Below are 25,162 nucleotides of genomic sequence, written 5' to 3' on the forward strand. Positions count from 1 at the left end.
AACCCAAAAACAAAGTTGACCTCATGTACATGTTGGTATAAGTCTTTAGATCACTCTTATGTGGTCAAAAGTGAAAAAAGTCACTTCTATGTTACACAAGACACGATAAGCTTGAAGCACATGTCAGAAACCTCAAGCACCCAATCCTTCTATCTAAATTTCATCAAATTTGAACCAGAGCCTTAACTTGTTGTATCCATCAAGTCCATGAAGTCATAATTCAAAAAAGGCAGCCTGATCATAAGTCAAAGAAAAAAAAATGATTTTTTCTTGATTTTGTATGAAACAAGCTTTTTTCAAGTTGTTCAAGTTATGCATGGTTCATATGAGTGTTTTGAACAAGTTTAACGTGGGAATAAGAAAAAACCACTTTCGGCTCTAACCATTCTCTGAATTGCGACAATTGTTCACAAAAGCTATGAAGTTTGACACCAAAGGCAATCTCCAAAGAAGTGGAGCCGCAAAAATGTCCGGAACAAATTCCATAGTTCAATTTCCGCAAGGACTCCCTGTGAGAAATGTCAACATACATAGAGAAGGAAAGATTGGAACTAGAAGGTGCCATCGTTTATGAAGCAGTCTACATAGATTCAGACAGTATTATGGTCATGTTACCAATGATACCTAGAGAAGCTTACAATGTTGCAAGAAAACTACCTATTGAAGAAGCTCTGGAAAAGATTGACCGTCTGAATTACTTCCAGTTGATGCCATGTGAAATTGACATTCAAAGAGCGCATGAGTTCTATACCAGTATTATAGAGGATGGCACAACTCAAATCTCGACACTTGAGAATGATAAGATACAAGTAAGGATCACCTCAAAATTGATCTATGAAGCATTACAGCTCTTAGATAAGGGTGCAACTTTAAAAAACAAGAAAGATTTAGGAATTAAGGAATGGCGCAACAACGACATTTGCTGACATGACATGCCGAGAAGCCGAGAAGCGGAGCTACCCACTTGGATCTTCTTTCATATTGATGACAAGAGACGAGGCGCTACACAACGCCAAACCACACAGTCGCTACAACCTACGCTTGGGCTTATCAATAGAACACACCAGTAATGCTCCACACAAAGTTGGCCTACTTATCAATTCCAAAAATACTAACGAGAATTGCATATCAAGCAACCGGTGCGGCTCACGGTGACTTGCCAGAAACTCCCTCTCCGAACGATTGGATTCAATATCAAGAAGATGGGAATGATGATGAAACTACCAAGTCTAGCTCCACTTATATTACAGCTCGCACCATATCAAAAAGGAAAGGAAGCTACAGGAGTCGAAACCTACAAAAGAAGATCTTGTAAACAGGAAAGGCAAAAGACGTATGACAGTCGATAGATCTGCTAAAGAAGAGAAAGCTTAGAAGCAAGTGAGAGAGGAAAGACTAGTAGAAGAATTCAAGAAGAAAAAGAGTGTATGAAGGGGATTTTGCAGAAAAGTGGATTCCATGCAAGGCAAGCACAAAGAACCTTATGGCCCCGCCCATCACTACTGAGCAGTTGGAGGAGATGTATGCTCAAATGGAACGAGAAAAGTTACCGAAGGGAAAGGAGGTGGAAGAGGCCAAGAAAGCTAACGAGAGACCAAAAATTGGTAGTTTCACAGAAAACTCTCACTCTCAGTCAAGCAGGCATTCTTATGGAGATTACAAACATGAAACAACACAAAAAGAAGAGTCTCATCCAAAAACATCCCAAGCCCAAGAGGAACCTAAAGATCAAGATAGTTGCCCGAAGCCTCAGAATCCCCCTATGGTGCAAGAAGCAATCAGGTGACCCATCACTTCACCTCGACATTGGAGCATGACGGACCCTTATTATAAAGCTTTGCAAAGAGTAGCAGCGTATATGTACAATGTCAAAGTGCAAGAGCATACCCAAGACTTGAGCACTATTCTAGCTTTGCAAAATGAACTATCAGAAGCTTATGCAGAGTTGCACACACTGAGAAATGAACAGGAGGAAGCTATGATAGAGGCTCAAGTAGCTAGACAGGAAGCTCAAGAGTCCAAGGGACAACTACTACCACAACAACAAAAGTTGGCTAATGCTTACGAAGAGTTAGCAGTAGCTCGAAGAGCCATATATGCACACAAAAGTGTAATAGACAATCTGCAAGCGGTTTTCACGGATTTAGTTGAACATGCAAATACATTAGAGAACTAGCTAGCCATAGCCAAAGTGCAACTGGAAAGTGCCAAAGAGGATTTGATTTCCCAACAATGCATAGTCGAGAAGATCAAGGCCAACCCTCGACTAACCCGACTGACAGACACCGATGCTACAACTTTTGATGCTAGTGCTAGGATTTTAGAGTTGGAAATAGCTATCAGAGCTCAAGAACGTATGCAGCAAGATGCCATGATAACTACACTAGCACGAGAAGAAAAACTCCAAAAGAAAAAAGCAACTCTCAAGAAAGGAAACCCTACGAGCTTTGGTGGCCGCCCTTCAAGCAAAAATCGACTTCAGGCAGCCTGAGTTTACTCAGATAGATGATCATGGTGGTAATGCCCATGGTGACTAGGGAGATACACAAAAGGATTTTGAAGGGCAGTAAGGGCAACCACAACCAGAGCAAACAAATTCATCATCGGAAGTAACCCACAACTCCAAAAAATGGTTTGGACACATAAAAATAGCATGCTGCAATGGACACTATCAAAGGAGCTCTAGAGACAAGAGCAGGAGGTACAAGCAAGTCAACACTACCTAAAACTCTTGCGAAAAGAACACGCAGATTGACAAAAAAGAATTGCAAAAATACAGGAAGAACATAGGAAAAAAGCAATGGAATGGGAGATTGGAATTCTGCATTCAGTTATTCTTCAACTACTAAAGCCAATGACAATCAACGAAGGGCGGTATACTCAATCACTCACTCCCATTGATGCGATATGAGTATCTTCGTAGGAAAGCCGCCATTGAGCAGGAAATGTTTGAAGCTCAACCAAGTGGGCGACAACCAAAATGGGGAATGGCATGGCTGGAAAAGCATCCTAAATGACAAATTCACATGATGAAAGCACCCACTCCACTGGAGAAAGATGTCACTTTCTACCCAATGCCACGGGTCAAGCCTTGGATTCAACATGATTCACTACAAAAGAGACCACAACTGGTTAAATTACCTAGCTCTGCCAGGTCCCAAAGACAAGAAAAAATTAGATGAGAAATATATGTTGAGCTCTCTCACCATAGTCGTTATATGTATCTATACATGTATGTATATATGCACACACACACATATATATATATATGTATATGTATATGCATTATCATTGTCAGGGAGAGTCCCAGAATGAAGAGATTATGAAGCAAGTGAAAGACCTCTTGAAAAGGGGTCTTATCCAGCCGAGTACTTCACCCTACTGCTCTCTGGTGTTGTTGGTTTTATAAAAGACGGATCTTGGAGAATGTGCATTGATTATAGAGCTCTCAATAAATTCACCTTCAAGAACAGATTTCCGATTCCGAGGATCGATGATATTCTTGACAAATTACAGGGATCCTCTTGTTTCAGCAGGATCAATTTGAAAAGCGGATATCATCAAGTCGAGTCACGCCGAGAGATGTCTACAAGATAGCTTTTCGGACGAGCAGAGATCCGCTTGGTTTATGTGTCGACACAAGAAACCTTGCAATATTTTTCTTTGCAAATCTATTCACAAAGGCATTGCCTCGTGAGAATTTGAAGCTTTTTCCGCAAAGCTTTAAGTTTGCTACCGTTTGTGGATTGATAATGTCCTTAGTGCATGACACTTCCCTATACACATTGTGGTTAGCTCTCGTTCACATACATCACTCCCAAGGAATTTGGTGGATATGTGGTAGTGATGTGTGTGAATAAACTAGGACACCTAGACATAGAGGCTAGAGATTAAAAAAATCAAATTTGTTTTGAAGAAATTCTACAAAATTTCCGAGATAATTAATTAGTAAGAGAAAATATACCGATGACTTAGCCTGTTTTAGTTAAGGAGGCCAATCTTCACAGATGTGAGCAGGCTTTGGAGACCTTCTATTGTGCATCGGGCGCATTGATCAACTGGAGAAAGACAGTGGCTTTCTCGGTTGGTAGTGCTCCTGTGCTAGATTGGATGCCAGGAGAGGGTTTCAGGTGGATTCCCCAGGGGACTGCAGTTCGGTACTTGGGTTATCAGTTTGGTTTGGACTTGGCTCCCGAGCAATAGATTGCTCCCCTTCTTCTGTCTATCAAGAGAAAGCTGTTACATTGGAGCTCAGCACGACTTTCTCTGGCTGGCAGAGTAGTAGTTGCCAACCAGGTGTTGTTGGCGACTGTGGTACATCGCTTCCTGCTCGACCTTCTTGAATTCTTGTATCAACCAGGTAGAGAGGCTGATCAGGAACTTCCTTTGGTCAGGACGTGACACTCAGATAGCCCGAGCCAAGGTGGCTTGGCAGGTCATCATGCTTCCTTGTTCTTAGGGAGGGCTTGGGATCATTGATCCAGCACAGCAGAGCAGAGCCCTTCTTGGGAAGTTCATCGTCAGAGGACTTCTTCCAGGTGAGGAGCCCTGGAAGGAGTTCTTGCTACAGCGGCTTCGTGCTAGGGTGCCTCAGTCAGAAGGCCCTTGGCAACCTTCGACCAGATGGATCTTTACAAAGATGCGCAGAATTGGTTTGAGCAGGAGACTGGAGGACCGCTTCGCTGTGAGTTTGCTTCGATCTTGGGAGCTCTTACGGTGTGGCCTGGAGCAGAGACAGCCGACGTGCACGGAGGAGCGCCTACGGCAACCCCTCGTCTGGAACCCCATGGTTAGCACTCAGAGAGGCCACTTAGTTGGTAGTCAGCCTCATGTTTCTTGGGGTCCAATGGAAACAGGTCCAGCGCGCTCTCTAGGTGACTGGCTAGAGTTCACAGGTTTGTCAGAGGAGGTGCAGGGGTTCCAGCTACAGGGCATGAGAGGGGTGCAGAGCACGTGTCAGGACATCTCACTGTCAGTTCCAGCTAAGTGGCTCACGCCTCTCGAGCCAGTAGCACCCCAGTGGATGGGAGCCTTCACACGACTGGAGGTTCTCATCTCAATCAGGGCCTGCTCAGAGACTGTCCCAGCCCTCTTCTTCGAGCTTCAGGGTGGGGGACGACTACAGCGAGTTGCAGTAGAGGCCCCGCAGGTAGCAGTGTTGTTTTCAGGGGATCCAAGTAGTGGGCATCTGTGGGAGGACTTGCGTCATAGACCCTGACCCAGCAGGTCTTGAGACTGGACACTGGAGGCTATGGGCTTGGGAGTGTTGTCCACTGGCACGAGTACAGTGGGATCCTGGTGAGTGGCTATGGAGGGACCCCTTCTCTTCTGCAAACCACCCAGGAGTCCCGTTCTTTCAGTACACTGTTCGACTGGGACGTCATATACTAGCAACATAGAGAGAGGCCCGTCCCGCTGCAGCATGTCATTGGCAGGAGGAGGATCTCACAGCCGAGTTCTTGGCAGCCTTTTGGGAGAGGTTGTGGGACTCCAGACAGCCAAGGCGAGTCACCTTGTTTCAATGGCTGGTCGCACACAGAGCTACAGCAGTAGGGAGTTGCCTAGTGCATAGTGGTCTCTCGGCCGCATGTGCAGCTTGTGACCATTTGGTGGAGAGTCAGTGTCACTGTCTTTGGGACTGTCCCTCGGCCCAACAGGTGTGGCTACGAGTTCTTTGGCTGATGCTTGCTCTCTCCACGGCTCGACAGTACACTTGGGGGCAGCGGCTTGGTCCACCCTCACGGGCCCGACACTTCAGTTTGAGCTATCTTCCACCAGCAGGATGGTAGTGATGCAGGGAGGGCGACCTACACTCCAGCCTGCTACAAAGCTTACTCCACAGGAGTGGTGCAGTGAGAGAGAGGAGTGTTGGGAGCTCATCAGTGGCCTGACACTTTGGTTCATCTGGCAGGCCCGCTGTTTCCGCATCTTTGAGGCTCGCCCTGTGCCACCAACAGAGACTGTTCGTGACTATTGGCTAGAGCTGATCCATACTCTCAGAGGACAGCTTGAGGGACTACAGGGCAGCTCCGACCGCATGCGGGAGCGCCGGGAGGCTTTCCTTCGACTCTGGCGCCCTGGGCCTTTCTACACTATAGTCCAGGGTGTGCTCACATGACACTACCGTCCACCTGTGTGGCTCTTCCCTCCTCCCATCTCTTGATTTAGCCTCATTGTATATATGCTGTTTTTTTTTTCCGAGAAAAAGATCCTTCTATTAGTTAATGAAAACTGCCCATAGGGTTACAACCACCTCTGCAAGAGAGGGCTACAACAAACATGATGGGGAGACTCTCCCAATGAAAGAAACAACATATATACAATGAGGCTAAATCAAGAGATGGGAGGAGGGAAGAGCCACACAGGTGGACGGTAGTGCCATTTGAGTACCCCCCTGGACAGTGGTGTAGAAAGGCCTAGGGCGCCAAAGTCGAAAGAAAGCCTCGCGGCGCTCCCGCATGCGGTCGGAGCTGCCTTGCAGTCCCTCAAGCTGTCCTCTGAGAGTATGAATCAGCTCTAGCCAAAGGTCACGAACAGTCTCTCCTAGTGGCACAGAGCGAGCCTCAAAGATGCGGAAACAGCGGGCCCACCAGATGAACCAAAGTGTCAAGCCACTGATGAGCTCCCAACACTCCTCTCTCTCACTGCACCACTCCTGTGGAGAAAGCTTTGTAGCAGGCTGGAGTGTAGGTCGCCCCCCCTGCATCACTATCATCCTGCTGGTGGAAGATAGCTCAAACTGAAGTGCCAGGCCCGTGAGAGTGGACCAAGCCGCTGCCCCCCAAGTGTACTGTCTAGCCGTGAAGAGAGTAGGCATCAGCCGAAGAACTCGTAGCCACACCTGCTGGACCGAGGGACAGTCCCAAAGACAGTGACGCTGACTCTCCACCAAATGGTCACAAGCTGCACATGCGGCCGAGAGACCACTATGCACTAGCCAACTCCCTACTGCTGTAGCTCTGTGTGCAACCAGCCACTGAAACAAGGTGACAAGCCTCGGCTGTCTGGAGTCCCACAGCCTCTCCCAAAAGGCTGCCAAGAACTCGACTGTAAGGCCCTCCTCCTGCCAATGACGTGCTGCAGCGGGGCGGGCCTCTCTCCAAGCCGAACAGTGTACTAATAGAAGGGGACTCCTGGGTGGTCTGCAGAAGAGAGGGGTCCCTCCATAGCCACTTACCAGGATCCCACTGTACTCGTGCAAGTGGACAACACTCCCAAGCCCATAGCCTCAAGTGTCCAGTCTCAAGAGCTGCTGGGTCAGGGTCTATGACGCAAGTCCTCCCACAGATGCCCACAACTCGGATCCTCTGGAAACAACACTCTGCTACCTACGGGGCCTCTACTGCAACTCGTTGTAGTCGTCCCCCACCCTAAAGCTCGAAGCACAGGGCTGGGACAGTCTCTGAGCAGGCTTTGATTGAAATGAGAACCTCCAGTCGTGTGAAGGCTCCCATCCACCGGGGTGCTACTGGCTCGAGAGGCGTGAGCCGCTCAGCTGGAACTCACTCTGAGATGTCCTGACACATGCTCTGCACCCCTCTCATGCCCTGTAGCTGGAAACCTTGCACCTCCTCTAACAAACCTGTGAACTCTAGACAATCACCTAGAGAGCGCGTTGGACCTGCTGCCATGGGACCCCAGGAAACATGAGGCCGACTACCAACCAAGTGGCCTCTCTGAGTGCTAACCATGGGGTTCCAGACGAGGGACTGCCGTAGGCGCTCCTCCGTGCACGTCGGCTGTCTCTGCTCCAGGCCACGCCGTAAGAGCTCCCAAGATCGAAGCAAACTCACAGCGAAGCGGTCCTCCAGTCTCCTGCTCAAACCAACTCTGCGCATCACTGTAAAGATCCATCTGGTCAAAGGTTGCCAAGGCCCTCCTGATTGAGGCACCTTGGCACGAAGCCTTTGCAGCAAGAACTCCTTCCAGGGCTCCTCACCTGGAAGAAGTCCTCTGACTATGAACTTCCCAAGAAGGGCTCTGCTCTGCTGTGTTGGATCAATGATCCCAAGCCCTCCCTGAGAACAAGGTGGTGAGCACGCGGCGGTGTGTGCAAGTGAAAGAGTACGCGAGGAAGTGCAGTGTGTGCAGAGAAGGGAAGCAAAGGACAGCAGTAGAGAAAGCGCTAACAGAAGAAGAGAGGGCACGCTATTGCAGCTGGGGAATAAGTGAGTGAGTTAATTGAAACTCACTTTTCCCTTTATTATTTGTATAGGACCAATTTATAAGTTAGTGGCTAAGTTCAATGTGAACTTGGCCAAAGGTTAGTAACCTTTAAAATATACATTACAGGGGGCCATTTGGGCCTTTAACCCAACATCACATACCTCCCACTTAAAGACATAAATGGCGCCTTTAAGCTACGTGACTCCCACCATCTCTATGCATAGATGATGTTGTGCTTTGGGTAAGCACTTAGTAAGAGCATCGGCTGGATTTTGTGATGTATGGACCTTAACCAACGTAATAAGGCCATCCTCCAGCACTTCTTGTATGAAGTGATACCGCACATCAATATGCTTTGTGCGTGCATGAAACATGGCGTTCTTTGCCAGACATATGGCACTCTGGCTATCACAACCAAGCATAGGTGCCTTGGCAGGCAAACCAAACTCACTGCATAGGCGTCCTAACCAAATAGATTCTTTGGAAGCTTCAGTGGCTGAAATATATTGAGCCTCTGTCGTAGACAATGCAACAATCTTTTGCAATCTAGAACACCATGAAACAACACCTCCCGCAAGAGTAAATACATAGCCACTTGTGGATTTCCGTGTATCCACATGACCAACCATGTCAGAGTCACAAAATCCCTTCAACTCCATTGGTCCTTTACCATAGCAGAGGCATTTGTTTTTAGTCCCTTTCAAGTACCTCATAATGAATTTCACTACATCCCAATGCAACCTGCCTCGATTAGCCATAAACCGGCTCACAACTCCCACTACATGGGCTATGTCAGGCCTAGTAGCAACCATAGCATACATAAGTGAACCACAAGCTAAAGCATAAGGCACACTTTGCATGTCATTGGCTTCTTCTTTTGACTTGGGACAATCATCCTTGGAGATTTTGACATATGGCTGTAATGGCACACCAAGAGGCTTTGCTTCAGCCATGTTAAATCTGTCCAACACCTTTTCAATGTACTTTTCTTGCGACAAATACAATAGGCGCTTGTCTCTTTGCCGTGTAACACGCACTCCAAGTATATGTTCAGCTATCCCAAGGTCTTTCATTGAAAACGCAAATTTCAGCTGCCCTTTAAGAGCATCAACAGTGCTTCTTTTCTTTGCAGCTATCAACATATCGTCTACATAGAGCACGAGAATGATAGGGCTGCCATCCTCATCACGTTTCGTATACAAACAATGGTCTGCATGGCTTCTTTTGTGACCATGTTTAAGCATGAAGCGATCAAACTTCTTGTACCACTGTCTACATGATTGTTTCAGCCCATACAAGCTTCTATTGAGCATACATACCAAATGTTCCTTGCCAGGGATAACAAAACCCTCGGGTTGCTTCATGTAAAGCTCTTCTTCCACATCATCATGCAAGAAACCGGTATGTACATCCATTTGGTCCATTTCCAAATCAAGAGCAGCCACAATGGCAAACAATACACGCAAAGTGATCATCTTCACAACAGGAGAGAACACTTCCTGAAAGTCTATGCCCTTGGTTTGAACATATCCCTTTGCAACAAGCCTTGCCTTATACTTGGGTATTGCATCAACAGTCTTGATTTTATACACCCATTCGTTAGGAATAGCCTTCCTTCCTTTGGACAATTCAACCAAATCCCAAGTATGATTAGCATGCAAAGCTTTAATCTCTTCCTGCATAGCAAGCTCCCACTTGTCGCTGTGCTCACATATCTTTGCCTCTTTATACGTAAGAGGCTCTCCCTCATCTATCAACATAATGTAATGCAAAGAGAGGTCATATCGACTCACAGGCCGTCTTTGACGAGTAGACCGCCTCACCCAATGATCCACATTATCCGGCAATGGGTTTACATCAGGTGGTAATACAAAATCATCAACAATGGGCTGCTGTACATCATTTTCAGCACCATTTTCAGCATTGTTTGTTGGCTGCAAATGTCCTTCAGGAGCCTCAATTCGCTGTCCAACATCATCTGGCTCAAACACCACTGGATAATCTACATTTTCAGCCATTTGTGGTGCATCCTGAGGGTCAAAAATAGGCCTAACAAGTGGCTGGTCATGCTAAAATTTCACCCTTTTTATGGTCATGCTTTGAGGCACAATTGTTTTGAAGCAGCCTGGCTTCATTAAAAACAACATCCCGGCTGCGTACAACCCTTTTGAGCTGAGGTAACCAAATCCTGTAACCCATTTCGCCTTCTTCACCATATCCCATGAAGAGGCCTTTAATGGACTTCGCATCTAGTTTACTCCTCAACTCAGGTCTAACATGCACAAAAGCTTCGCAACCAAAAATGCGTAAGTGATCGTATGAAGCAGGCTTGCCAGACCAAACCTCTTCAGGAATGTCACCTTTTAAAGACATGTGAGGGGATCGATTGTATATATGCACAGCAGTTTTCAAAGCTTCTCCCCAAAATCCATGAGAGAGATTAGCTGTGGACAGCATGCATCTCACCCTCTCACAAAGTGTCCTATTAAATCTTTCAGCCACACCATTAGAAGAGGGGCTATATGGCACAGTAAGCTCCCTTTAATGCCCAAATTTTCACAAAACTTGTTAAATTCAGCACTCGTGTACTCACCCCCATTGTCTGTACGCAAGCATTTTAGCTTTCTACCTGTTTGGGTGGTCACAAATGCATGAAATCTCTTAAACGCAACAAAGGCTTCATCCTTGGACTTTAGCAAATAAACCCAAATTTTCCTAAAATGGTCATCAACAAAGGAGACAAAATAACATGCACCACCCATAGACTTAGTAGGCATGCTACATACATCAGAATGTACAAGATCAAGCACACAAGATTTACGAGAGACACCAGAGTAATAAGAACGCTTTACTTGCTTGCCATATTGACATTCATTACAAAAGTCAAGCTTTGTGCCTTTAGCATCAAGCTTGTTCAAAGTACAAAGCTTAGAAAGGCCATTTTGGCTCATATGCCAAGCCTGCTTGTGCCACAACTCCATGTGAGAGTTAATTTCAGCCAATGCAATAAACTTGCCCAGCACGGCCTTTCCATGCATGCAGTAAAGTGTCCCTTTCTTTGTGCCCTTTACAATCAGCCTTGAGCCTTTAATCATTTCCCATGATCCTCTCTCAAACAAGATATTGTAACCATGCATATCCATCTGACCAACAGAAAGTAGACTCTTCTTGATTCCCGGCACATATCTAACATCATGCAAGACAAGCTCATTTGTGCCATCTATGGAGAGATGCACACTGCCAATACCCTCAATGGAACATGCATGATTGTTTCCAAGGTATACATAGCCACGGTTGCCCGCATCAAAAGTAGAGAAACACTCCTTGATAGGAGTCACATGAAATGAAGCACCGGAATCAACAATCCAAGTCTGGGACAATGCATCATTGACAATCAACAGAGCATCAATAAGATCACTTTTGGTGATCTGCATGTCGTGTGAATGAACATTAAGAGAGACATCATAGTAATAAGCATCATCATCTGACAAAGTGGCACACAAGATGTCCTCTACATATGACAGCTCCTCAATCATGAGACTAGAAGCCACATTGGCCTTCTCTTTGTCCTTTGAGCTATCTTGTGCATCTGCCTTGACTTCCTTCTTCTCTTTCTTTTTGTCTCCACCATTCTTTTTCCTTTCTAACTCAGCTTTATAGTACCTGCAATCGGGTTTCTTGTGACCCTTCTTGCCACATTGATAGCAAGTCACATCACCCTTGCCTTTGCTTGCATTTCCCCTTTCTTTACTCTTACTCTTACTCCTTTGTGCATAAGCATTCTTCTTTTCTGTCCTGCCTCTAACCATGTTGGCAGAGCTGCCTCCCTCTCCACTTGCTTTCCTCCTGATTTCTTCATTCAAGATAGAACCCCTAACACCATCAAAGGTCAAATTGGGGTTATTGGACAACGAAACCACCAAAGTTTCCCATGACTCAAGTAAGGTCATAAGCAAGCATATAGCTTTCAGTTTATCATCAAAAGGAGACAAGCCTGAATCCTGTAACTGCGACAAAGTACCTGCGAACAATAACAAGTCCTCTGCCGCGCTGTTCGACTCATCTAGTTGCATGCCAACAAGTTTTCGCATCAAGTGCACCTGGTTGACAGGCATTGTATTTTCATACATTCCCTTTAACTTCTCCCACACATCAAAAGCAGTCGTGAGACCTTTCACATCAATGACGGTCTCATCGGTCATGGCCATTTTAATGTATGTAACGGCCTTCCTGTTCATGGTAACCCATGCTTCATCCGTCATATTCTGCGGCTTCACCTGTTCAAGTGCCCCTTCGCAATCCTTAAGAAATAGGATTCCCTGAATCCTGTCTTTTTAAAGATCAAAACCTGTACCATCGAACCTCCTAATCTCGAAGAGGTTCTTCACATCCGAAGAAGATGAGGGCATAGTTGCACGAAATAAGAGGGACAATACGCTGAATTTTTGGGCAAAATGTGCAAAAATTGGAGTATAGCCTCACATAGATGTGCACTACAGCTCCAAATGGTAACAAGAGCAATTTGGGGCAAAATAGGTCGATTTGGGCACAAAATTCAATTTCTGAAATTTATGTGCAGGAAATTTCAGCGAGCGAATTTGTGCTCGAAAACAACAAATTTAGTTGTTTTTAGCCTCAGAGACATACATAAGACTAATACACAGCCTTTAGAAGCATGTAAGCACAAAAGCCCCAATTTGTAGCATCAAAATTGCATGAGATTGAGCCACAAATGGTCATACATAGACAAAATTTGTCAAACGTGCGTAGATTGCATCAGTTTGCACTTTCCCCAATGTAATCGCACCATAAAAACACTTGCAAAAACCTGCGTAAATCTGAAATTTGCTTAAAACACCTGTTTTAGGGCTTGTTTTTCGGCAATTTCAGGGTTTTCGAGTAGCGGGGACTGAGCAAAAGTATTCCCACACCTTAATACATCATTTGCAAAACCTGTATTTTCGTTGTAATAACCTGTAATTTCCTTTTTGACCTAATTTCAGTCTGTTTTAGGTCGATTTGGGTTGCCGAGAGCTCTCTAGTGTCCGAGAACGAATCCTTTGGCGATGAAATTGCAAAATCTCGCGAGAAAGTTGACCTTGGCTGAAATCCAGCGTTTGCAAATTTGTGGGCAAACCCTAATCGGGCTCTGATACCAGTTGGTGAGCGCGCAGCGGTGTGTGCAAGTGAAAGAGTACGCGAGGAAGTGCAGTGTGTGTGCAGAGAAGGGAGACGAAGGGCCGCAGTAGAGAAAGCGCTAGCAGAAGAAGAGAGGGCACGCTACTGCACCTCGAGAATAAGTGAGTGAGTTAATTGAAACTCACTTTTCCCTTTATTATTTGTATAGGACCAATTTATAAGTTAGTGGCCAAGTTCAATGTGAACTTGGCCAAAGGTTAGTAACCTTTAAAATATACATTAAAGGGGGCCATTTGGGCCTTTAACCCAACACAAGGAAGCGTGATGACCGGCCAAGCCACCTTGGCTCGGGCTATCTGAGTGTCACGTCCTGACCAAAGGAAGTTCCTGATCAGCCTCTCTATCTGGCTGATACAAGAACTCGAGAAGATCCAACAGGAAGTGATGTACCACATAGTCGCCAACAACACCTAGTTGGCAGCTACTACTATACCAGCCAGAGAAAGTCGTGCTGAGCTCCAATGTAACAGCTTTCTGCTGATGGACAGGAGAAGAGGAGCAATCTGCTGCTCGGGAGACAAGTCCAAACCAACCTGACAACCCAAGTACCGAACTGCAGTCCCTGGGGGGATCCACCTGAAACCCTCTCCTGGCATCCACTCTGGCACAAGAGCACTACCAACCGAGAAAGCCACTGTCTTTCTCCAGTTGATCAGTGCGCCCGATGCACAACAGAAGGTCTCCAAACCCTGCTCACATCTGTGAAGATTGGCCTCCTGGCCATCTAAGTACAAGGCTGAGTCATCGGCAAACTCAGCGTCCAGTAGCTCATCTCCCCGAATAGGGGGTGCCAACAAAAGTAGGTAGGGCAATTTTGCTAAGTTAATATAGAAGCAAACCAAAGTTCACACTTTCTGGCAGAAGAGGCAGCAGGAGCTTCCCGCTCAACAGGCAACTTCTCAACAGTACCCCCCCCCCCCCCCCCCCAACAGCAGATCCATCGCCACCATCTCCCCTCATCTGGCGTTTTCCCCTCTTGCAGCCATCGCCCATGACCTCCCTTCCCGGCGGTTGTTTCCCCTCCAGCAGCACCAATCACTAGCGTTTTGAACCTCAGCATCAGCCCCAAACCCTGGCGTTTTTGGGAATCAGGAAATTCAGCAAATCAGCATTTTTGGTCACAGACAGCCATGCCTATGCAGTGTTTTCACTAACGCTAGGCCTTGCATCAAAGTAGCCCATTTCAGCCCTGCCTTACCAGCGTTTTCAGCATCAGATAGGTTGCTCCTTCAGCGTTTTTTGACAAGCAACACTAACGCCAGAACACCTGCAGCCTCAGCGTTTTTACAGCAGAAATTCAGCATTGAAGAAACGTAGGTTTCGGCATACAAAGCATAGCAGAACCACCCCAAGAAGGTTGCAGATGGTTCCTCATTTTCATCCATAAAAACACAGCCCAAAACAGTCATTTTCAGCCACCGAATTCAGCCCATAGAAAATCCCAAATTTCAGCCACCAAGTCGTCGTCGTCATCACCGTTGTCGTCATCGGCATAGTCCCCTTGCATCAGTCCATAGCATCCGCATTGTACACCCTTGTGCAATCAAAGTAGACCACTCTCGCCAACGAGAGTGGGGCCTTCAGAGGAGGGTTTTACAACCTCTCGGTGTCGTATCTCTTCTCTCTCCTTCTCTCAGTCTCATTCACTTGCACGCACAATATCCACTCACTTTGTTCGTGACCACAGCACTCTCCAAGACGGAAAGCTCTCTCTTTCCCTAAGAACTAAAAGGAACCTTGAGCAATAAAGATCACTAATCTTGAGAAAAAACAACATTCATTCCGCTGCACCTTACAACCGCTCTGACTGGGGCTCAGCAGACAGTAACTCACGGTAAAAGTCAATAGCAACTGCACGCATATCCTCGGGCTCACTGAAACCGGCCTGTTCAATCCAAAAAGGACGGTAGACTTTACTTCAAACCATGATTTAGCTTTCACCCATTATTAGTCATCTATTATACCTGCGCTATAGTGACACAAGAGAGAGGAATGGGATACAGATGCTAGAATGCACCTATATGAGAATACCGACACCAGATTGGCTGCCCCGCACAAACTTGGCTGAATTTCAACTGTTCAGGCCCGATTTCGGCAACATAACTGTACTAGGACCCTTCACAGTCAGTATTCCCACGCATTGACTGACTTTCCCGACTCATACGGGCACTTTGCACAACCTGGCGAGAATCTGCAGCACGCTGAATTCTCTGTTTTCAGCCCCGAAAATGCGCCAGATCGCCTGCACAACGGTTCCCTTGCGTCCCCGAACCTCCTGGGGTATTAGGGTCCGTTTAGGGCCAAAACCCTAAACCTGCAAAAATACACAGCAGGCTGTAATTTACTGTTTCGGGATCCGTTTCACGTGCCGGTCGCATCCCTTTAGCAAGTCCTCGAGCTCCCGCACCTGTAGGGCTACTTAACCTTTGAATCGGACGAGATTTCTAGCGTGGAACCTCTCCGAATTCACCTGTACCTGCGGGGGATTAGCCGCTAGCTAATCCAGTACCTGTGCAAGAGGCTCTTGCCTCGGCCATCGCGCATGAACCCACACAACTGTACATTGGTCAAATTAAAAGCCCACTAGTGGGGCATAACATGCTGCCAAAGGGAGAGAGAGGGCAGTGCGTAGCGTGCAGGGCATCACTCCAGGCACCGCACTGTGCATAAGAGGGAAAGCAAGCACTCCATAGCTCTTAACCTGTGACAAATTCTGAAAATGAGCCCTTCTCCTCTCTAAAATCAGCGCCCAATTTTCTGCATGAGGAAAGTGCACAGAATTGTGCCACTTGGCGCATTTACAAGCATTTTCCCGTTTCGGGGTTGCCGCCTAAAAATCTCCCAACCGGTTGCCCAGTTGACTTCACGGCAGAGTAAGAAAATGTTCCCCTTGTCATTCCGGAGGTAATGACGCCAACACATTTTCAAGTCCCAAAATAGCAGTTCCCTAAATTTTAGGAGATGAATGCACTGTATTATTGTATGCATACTCCACCAACGGCTAAGACTGCTCCCACTTTCCTTTATGCTCTCACACATAACACTTCAGCAGATCTAGGACAGTAGAATTTGCCTCTTTTGATTGCCCATCTGTTTGAGGATGAAATGTCGAAGAGAATTTGAGCGTGGTGCCCATATTCTCAAACAAGCATCTCCAGAACAAACTTGTCATGCGTGGATCACGGTCGCTAACAATCGACTGTGGCATGCCATGATACTTGAAAATATTGCTCATAAACAAGTGTGCCATCTGATCTGGCTTTATCTTCTTCCTGACAGGAATATAATGAGCCTGTTTGCTAAATCTGCAAATAATGGTCCAAATACCATCGTTTCCTGTCTGCGTTCTCGGAAGATCAAAGATAAAATCCATAGCAATACTTTCCCATGGTTTATCTGGAGTAGGTAGTGGTTGCAATAACCCTGGTGCCTTTTGCCTGTCAAACTTGACCTTTTGGCATATTAGGCATTCTCGCACAAAGGCATCCACATCTCTTCTCAATGTAGGCCAGTAGAAGAATGTCTTAACCGCTTTAACTGTAGCATCGATACCACGATGCCCTGCATACGGTGGGACATGACTCTCTTCCATAACTTTGCGTCGCAATGGCTTTGTGAGACACAACCTGCCATGCATCATCATGAACCCGTCTTTCAGAAGATAGTGTTCATGACGTTGTCCTTGCATTAGCTGCTCGAAGACCCTTGCAAAATCTTCATCATTTTCATATTGTTCCCTCATATCATCAAGTTCATGATGATAAGGAATTGACACAGCTGAAATTTGTGGCTTCCTTGACAAGGCATCAGCCACAACGTTTTTCTTGCCTTCCACATGCACAATCTGAAAATGGAACATGGACAAGATATTTGCCCATCGCATATCCTTCTCAGATAACTTTGTCTGTGTCAAGAAGTATCGCAAGGTCTGATGATCCATTTGGACAACGAAATCTGCACCTAGCAGGTAGTGTTTCCAACTTAAGAGCGCATGAATCACAGCCAGTAACTCTTTCTCATAGACCTGCATGGTCATCTCTGGCCCTTGCAAAATTCTGCTCTCATAGGCTCCTACCCTGCCATCTTGCATCAGCACTGCACCAATGCTACTACCACAGGCGTCACACTGGACCACAAATGACTTTCTAAGATATGGCAACACAATGACTGGATCTGAAGTCATCTTTTCCTTTAAGAGATTAAAAGCTGAAATCTCTTTCTGTGTCCATCTGAAGGTGACTGCCTTCTTTTGAAGAGCATGTAAAGGTGAAACAATCTCAGTGAAATTTCGGATAAACCTTCTGTAATAGGAGCATAGTCCCAAAAAGCTTCGGACATCATGCACCATCTTCAAATTTGGCCATGACTTGATCGCTTCAACTTTTGCAGGATCCATTCTGACACCATCCTTTGAGACAATGTGTCCCACAAAGTGGATCTCTTCCAGAAAAAATTCACTTTTCTTTGCATTGATGAGCAACCTATGACTGCGTAACTCTTTGAACACAATGGCCAAGTGATGCCTATGCTCCTCTTCATTCTTTGAGTAGACTATCATGTCATCAAAGAATGTACCAACAAACTGCTGGTGTGGACGGAAAATTCTGTCCATCATCCTATTGAACGTAGCAGGAGCATTTGTAAGACCAAAGGGCATCACTAAAAATTCGTAAAGGCCAAACGTCGTTCTAAAAGCAGTCTTGTGCAGATCCTCTGATCTAATGCGGATCTGATGGTACCCACTCTTTAGATCTATCCTGCTAAACATAGCTCCTCCTTCTAATTTGTCCATAATATCATCAATTCTAGGTATAGGGAACCTATTCTTGATGGTATTCTTGTTCAGTGCACGGTAGTCGATGCACATACGCCATGAGCCATCCTTTTTCTGCACCAACAACACTGGAGAACAGAATGGAGATGAACTGGGCTGAATCAGCCCCTTTTCTAACAACTCTTGTACTTGGCCCATTATCTGTTTCTGCTGAGCCGCACTAACCCTGTACGGAGGCTTATTTGGTGGGCTACTGCCTGGCACTAAATCTATCGCATGGTCTTCTCCCTTGAGCAAACCATTGCCAGTGTTTGCTACCTCGATGAGCTGCGTCGAAGTAGTGACTTTTGTCTTCGTACAGTACTTTCTCAATCCTTTAGGTAGGCCACAACAGTATTTTTCAATCTGTTCTGTCAATGGCACAAACCTATAGGAAGTTACTGGAAGTAGAGCTTTCCAAAACTTCCGATTGTAATCATCCAGATTTCTGCAAGTGGCAGCATTAAGCTGGTGCCATTCTGTCATGACATCTGCTTCAAAGTCATCAGATAACCATGCTGCTGCAAAAATCTGCTTGAAGTAAATCCATGTGGACGGAGCTTGCCCTTGAAGCAATAAAGTTGTCCACCATTGTCCCGCATTCCCTGTCAAGAAAGTGGCTGCCTTGCGGACCTTTGAAGCCTCTGTAAAGTTTCCCCCTGCATAGGCCTTGTCAAACTGCTGGAGGAATGAGAGAGCCTTCTTCCTGTCATCAAACCCTGTAAAGGTCGTGAATGACACATCTTTGCCACCTTCTTTGTATGGAGTTGGCCTCTCCAGCGGCGTCAAATTGTCATGTGGAAGTGACTGAAACATGGGAACACTGTTAGGGTTCATTTGTGTTCCCTGACCGCAATTAAGTTGACCTGGAAATGCCATATTTGGCTGCTGATTTGTAATTCCAGCCATACCAAAATTGGCCTGTGGCATCCCAAATTGGCCCTGAGTGCTCTGAAACCCTGGTTGCATACCCATGACACTATACATGGGGTTAGGCATCATCGTTTGAGCATCCCCAAACACTGTTCCTAGCGTGTAAAACTGATTTCCAGGTGCATGACCAGCCATGCTCTGGAATACGGATCCACCTCCAAAATAGCCAGGCTGTACTGAAGGTGGTGGGAAGACCTGTTGCGTAGCCTGTACGTTGCTTCCCTGCCCATTAGAACCAGTTACAGGCTGCTAAAAGGTGGCGGGCTGAACTGGTACAGTTTGAAAGATTGGCATTTCAGCCACCTGTTCTTGCACCTTAGGCACAGGTTGTGGAGACTGCATGTTCTCCGTCAAGTGTACAGGTGTTTCCATTGACTGAGCGGTATGAATCACCTGTGTTCGAGCCTTAATAGGCTTTTGAATATGATCGAGTGACCCAACTTGCTGAGACGGAACAGGAGGTTGCAGAAAGGCTAAAAACCTCGGATTCTGCATTACTTGTGTAAACATAGCCACAGCAGTAGCCAACTGGGTCCTGAATATATCATCATCCGTCTGTGGTGGTCTTGAGGACTCACCCACTTCATGTGTCTGTTGACCTTGTGAAGAGGAAACCTCTTCAGTCACATCATCTGGTCTGTCAGCCATAATTGCTATTTCCTGTGTCTGGTCTATGATCCCCTGTGTCTTCAAGCCCAATCTGACCAAGGCACACTTCTATGGGAAAGGTGATTTAATCCCGTCCATGGAACCATGAAACCGGCCTGTTCAATCCAAAAAGGGCGGTAGACTTTACTTCAAACCTTGATTTAGCTTTCACCCATTATTAGTCGTCTATTATACCTGCGCTATAGTGACACAAGAGAGGGGAATGGGATACAGATGCTAGAATGCACCTGTATGAGAAGACCGACACCAGATTGGCCCCTAACTTAGGCGCCCCTTTCGGTATTTCTTTATTGTTCAAAAGAAGGAATAAACGCTGTGGATCCCTACAAGCTGCCCCGCACAAACTTGGCTGAATTTCAACTGTTCCGGCCCGATTTCGGCAGCATAACTGTACTAGGACCCTTCACAGTCAGTATTCCCACGCATTGACTGACTTTCCCGACGCATACGGGCACTTTGCACAACCTGGCGAGGATCTGCAGCACGCTGAATTCTCTGTTTTCAGCCCCGAAAATGCGCCAGATCGCCTGTACAGCAGTTCCCTTGCGTCCCCAAACCTCCTGGGGGTATTAGGGTCCGTTTAGGGCCAAAACCCTAAACCTGCAAAAATACACAGCAGGCTGTAATTTACTGTTTCGGGCTCCGTTTCGCGTGCCGGTCGCATCCCTTTAGCAAGTCCTCGAGCTCCCGCACCTGTAGGGCTACTTGCCCTTTGAATCGGACGAGATTTCTGGCGTGGAACCTCTCCGAATTCACCTGTACCTGCGGGGGATTAGCCGCTAGCTAATCCAATACCTGTGCAAGAGGCTCTTGCCTCGGCAATCGCGCATGAACCCACACAACTGTACATTGGTCAAATGAAAAGCCCACTTGTAGGGCATAACATATTGCCAAAGGGGAGAGAGAGGGCAATTGGTAGCGTGCAGGGCATCACTCCTGGCACCGCACTATGCATAAGAGGGAAAGCAAGCACTCCATAGCTCTTAACCTGTGACAAATTCTGAAAATGAGCCCTTCTCCTCTCTAAAATCAGCGCCCAATTTTCTGCATGAGGAAAGTGCACAGAATTGTGCCACTTGGCGCATTTACAAGCATTTTCCTGTTTCGGGGTTGCCGCCTAAAAATCTCCCAACCGGTTGCCCAGTTGACTTCACGGCAGAGTAAGAAAATGTTCCCCTTGTCATTCCGGAGGTAATGACGCCAACACATTTTCAAGTCCCAAAATAGCAGTTCCCTAAATTTTAGGAGATACTGCCATTGTATCTTTCTAGGTCATCCGACCCTCTTTGTACACTGCGGCCACATCCAGAACTGAAATGTAGCCTCTGTAGCAAAGGATTCCACTTTGGCTAGTCAATGACCCCACTTGGCTAACCATAGTCCTTGTCCAACCTTAGTGCTCTCTTGCCCTCAGGCCTGGACTCCCTCTGAACAGTTCCACACTAGCTATGCAATGCAGGGCAGTTAGATTTCCCGAGGGGTGTTTCCAAAAAGTGAAAGTAAATAGATAATAAGAAAGAAATCAACAAAAAGGATAGATAGTAGTCACACGCTGGTGACACTCACAAGCTACTAACCCATCGGGCCTCCTCAACTGATTGACCTTGGCATGCGAGTGCCGAGGTCCCACCGTCTCAAAGCAAGCACCAGCCACTAAAATGCCTGTCGGTGGAAGGCAAACTCATGACGCCTCTCCTTTGTGCTAGCAAGCTCCTGTCGAGCCTGCTGTAATTGCTCCTCCAACCATGGACTGTCTGGATGCTGCTCCTGCATCCTCTGTAGTGAAGCAATGCCCCGTCTGAGACGCTGCTCCGCCTCTCTCGCTGTAGCCCGACGAGCAGAGACTCCTAAAAAAAAAAGTGGCTAATCTGAGCTAGGCCTGAGGCCACTCTGTCAGCAGGAGAATCCTGTCTATCCATGCCCTCTGTCCAGAGAGCCTCTACCCTCTCTCTGAGTGCTGAGTCCAACAACATCCGCTCTGGGATGCGGAGCATCGTGCTCCCACTCCTCTGCCTGTCTCCCACTGTGAGGATCACTGGTGCATGGTCCGAGAAGGAGGTCCCTGTCAGGATACCCACTGATCCTCCCAAGTCACTGAAGTGGTCACTCGTGTAGAAGCGATCTATCCGCGATAGATTCACTCCTCCCACTCTGCGATCCGATCTAGAGAAGGCAAGACTGTCTGGGGACCTCACAAAACCAGAGTGCTGCCATGTATCCGAGACCCTCAAAGTCATACATAACCTCTCCCAACCTCCAACATGTTGAAGTCCCCTCCTATGCACCAATGATCTGCCTGCGGCAGAGACTCAACAATCTGTGACCAAAACTCTACACGAGCACTCGCCACATTGGGCGCATAGATGTTCAAGAAACCCACAAGGCCACCCTGAACCTGCATAGTAATCCACTGAGCCCTGCCTGGCACAATAATCCCTCTGCCCACAATGGCCTGCTGCAATGAGTCCGCAATAGTCATACATACCCCACCCTGGATGCCTCCAGGTCCAAAAGCAGCTGACCAAAAGGTATCATATCGTGCACGCAAAATCTGACCACATCGCCGAATGCGGCTCTCACACAGATGGTGCTCCTGAAGCATAAGGAGATCAATCTCTCCTCCCACAAGGCAGCGCTGAAGCTCCTGACGCAATCGGCCCCGCTGACGCTGAAACTGGGGCCCACCTAGTCCCTGCACGTTCCATGAGACAATCCTCATGGGGAGCGAGAGAGAACAGATGCTGTCGCAGCAGCTACACGGGCTATCTTCGAGGTTGGCTTGGATGGGGAGTAATCCGCATCCGAGCATCCTCTAGATAGGCATGACTGCAGTGAGTGCCTAGCCAAAGCCCAAGCGGAACGAGCCATGCGTAAAGCAACCTCCTCTATCCAGGAGTCCTCATGATTGTATACATAGCAAGGCAAACACTGCGTATCAGCAAAGAAGTACACCACAATGTGCCTACATCCTGCTGAGTCTAAGGGTGTCACCGCAAACTTGGCCAATGGCCACAAAGTCTGCAGCATATCTGTAACTCCAAGTTCTCCCATGTGGTAAGAGAACTCTAGGACCTGTGTATGCAACCATCCCAACACAGAGTCGAGGGTCCACTCTGTCTCGGCCCTGCCACAGAGGGGGAAGGAGAAACCAACTGCTGAGTCCAAGGCCTCTGTCCCCCTAGCGGCAAGGAACAAGGCATGGACCCTGAAGCAGGCTGCCTCATGGTCTGCTGCGGAATCGCCGAGAAAACGAGTGAAGCCGTAGTGGAAGAAGTCCCAGCGGCGCCGGATGTCAATGCTCGTCAGACCACGAGGGATAGCTGCTAGGGAAGATGTCTGATTTTGCAAAGGGGGCTGTAAGAAAGGCTGACCCTCTCTCGCTAGGTGACTCGTGGCAAAGGCGCTGCCAAGAGATCTCCTAGCCGCCGGAAAAGGCCATGCCCCCTGGGTCGACTAGGGAACTGGAGTAGGAGCGGGGGGAGAAGGAGCTGGGGGAGCGGTGCAGAAGAGAGGCGGGATGGGGCAACAGAGAAAGGGGGGCGAGGTGGAGAGGCGATGGGAGCAGAAGGCGGGGGGGAGGATGAGGAAGAGGGGGGGAACTCTGGGGGGAAGAGGCTGTCGAGGGTGAAGCGGAGGTGGGGGCTGGCGCAGGGATCTCCTCCTGCTCAAGAGGACCAAAGCGGTTACCCGTGGGAACCCACTGCTGCTGAGTAGGCGCCTGAGGGCCACTCTGAGTGCCAGGCTGACGCTGTGGCACCTGTCGTCGTCGACCACGGGCCTGCTGCCACCCCTCCTCCGCTGGAGCCCCAGGCTCGAAGGGTGGCTCTGCATGTGTGCGTTGTGCCGCTGGCTGTGGCTGCGGGCCAGCCCTAACAGGCTGGGGCTGGGGCTGAGGCTGTGGTGCAGGTCACGGCCTCCTCCGTGGACAGGCCTTCGCTAGATGGCCCATCTGTCGACAAATGAAGCACTAGTTCGGGAGGCCCGAGTACTCCACACTCTGTCTAAACCAACCCCCACTCACCCAAGGCAAAAGGATAACCTTCGGGAGCGTGTGGGTATCTCTGACCAAAACTCGAACTGAGGGAATGCCAGCCGCCTTGGCAGCTACTGATGCTGCCGTTCGAGGTGTCTCCAGGACAGTCCCAATGGCGGAGCCGATCCTGGATAGAAGTGGTAAGTACTCCCTCCGTAAACCCGGAAAGCAGACCGAGATGGGGATGTCTGCCTCGTCTACTAGAACATCCGAAGCCGGGTCAAAACCATGCCGCCACTGTCAAAAGTGGGCACGTGATGCTCGGATGGCCAGTGGACTCATAGCTATGACCTTGGACGCCATCTCGGAAGTCTCAAACTCGATCTGATAGTAACCCCGTCCGAGAATCTGGACATCCAAGATCTTGCCCACCTCTGCGAGAAGGCGGGCCTGGAGAAGGTCTCGCAACTCTCCTCTACTAGGTCGGGTGCCGAGAATCTTGCAGATGACCGAAGTCGCCTGCAATCGCTCTACCTCTGCGGCAAGGCTCGCTTGCTATGTCAGCGAGAGAGCAAGTCGAATGGTGGTCTCAGCGAGGTCGGGCGAGGGGGCTTCTGACGAGTCCCTCTGTGGCGAAGCTGGAGCCTCCATCTGTGTCTACTGCTGTGGCGTAAGAAGAGGGCGACGCCGGAAGATGCTGCAATAAGGCGCACAAAGCACTGCCCCAATGACTGACGCAGTGCTCGAGGGGCCGAATTGCAAGGAGCTGTCGGGGTGAAGAAAAAACACGGGCGGGCAATGAACGGCCGGGGGGGGGGAGCAGCGGGCTGAGGCGGCTAAAGCGGTAACACTGGCAGCAGCGGGAGGGGATGGCGGGGGCGGCAGTGGCAGGCAGGCAGCGCGGGCGGGCAATGGCGGGCGGGCAGGCAGCGAAGCAGGCAGGGTAGCGGGAGGGGGGGCAGCGGGCAGCGGTGCGGGGGGGGGAGGGGGGGGGGGGCAGCGGGCAGCACTGGGGTGGGGGTGGGGGGGCGAGGGGAGCAGCAGCAGCAGCAGCGAGCGCAGGAGAATTTCGTGGGTCTAGTGTATATGCTGTTTTTTTCATTAGGAGAGTCTCCCCATGATGTTTGTTGTAGCCCTCTCTTGCAGAGGTGCTTGTAGCCCTATGGGCACTTTTCATTAACTAATAGAAGAATCTTTTTCTCGAAAAAAAAAAAAAGAGCTCCAAAATCTCTCGCCATATGCGTCCAATGTATCCTTCCTGGTCATCCGAAGATGGTTCCACGCAGTTCGTATGTCGCGTTCGTACTCTCGAGTCAGTCAAGAAGAAATAAAAAGCCTTTAAATTTCAGCCATTTAACTGGCACTGTCTTGTTCAATAGAAGCGTGAACCACCAAGTTCGAGCATTTCC

At 48.0% G+C, this 25,162-nt stretch overlaps 1 protein-coding gene across 1 annotated transcript; it reads right to left on the reverse strand.

The window, feature by feature from the left end:
* Window positions 1-11,113: 11,113 nt before the first annotated feature.
* LOC147417066 (uncharacterized) lies at window positions 11,114-12,257 on the reverse strand. The gene is made up of 2 exons (XM_086507796.1): window positions 11,545-12,257; window positions 11,114-11,126 (listed from the first exon to the last, which is right to left on the reverse strand). Exons 1-2 carry the CDS (start codon window positions 12,255-12,257, stop codon window positions 11,114-11,116), a joined length of 726 nt encoding a protein of 241 aa, XP_086363922.1.
* Between the last annotated feature and the right edge of the window lie 12,905 nt (window positions 12,258-25,162).

Source organism: Adiantum capillus-veneris, unplaced genomic scaffold (assembly GCF_014529385.1).
Source record: "Adiantum capillus-veneris isolate H3 unplaced genomic scaffold, ASM1452938v2 Hic_scaffold_325, whole genome shotgun sequence".
Lineage (NCBI taxonomy): Eukaryota > Viridiplantae > Streptophyta > Polypodiopsida > Polypodiales > Pteridaceae > Adiantum > Adiantum capillus-veneris.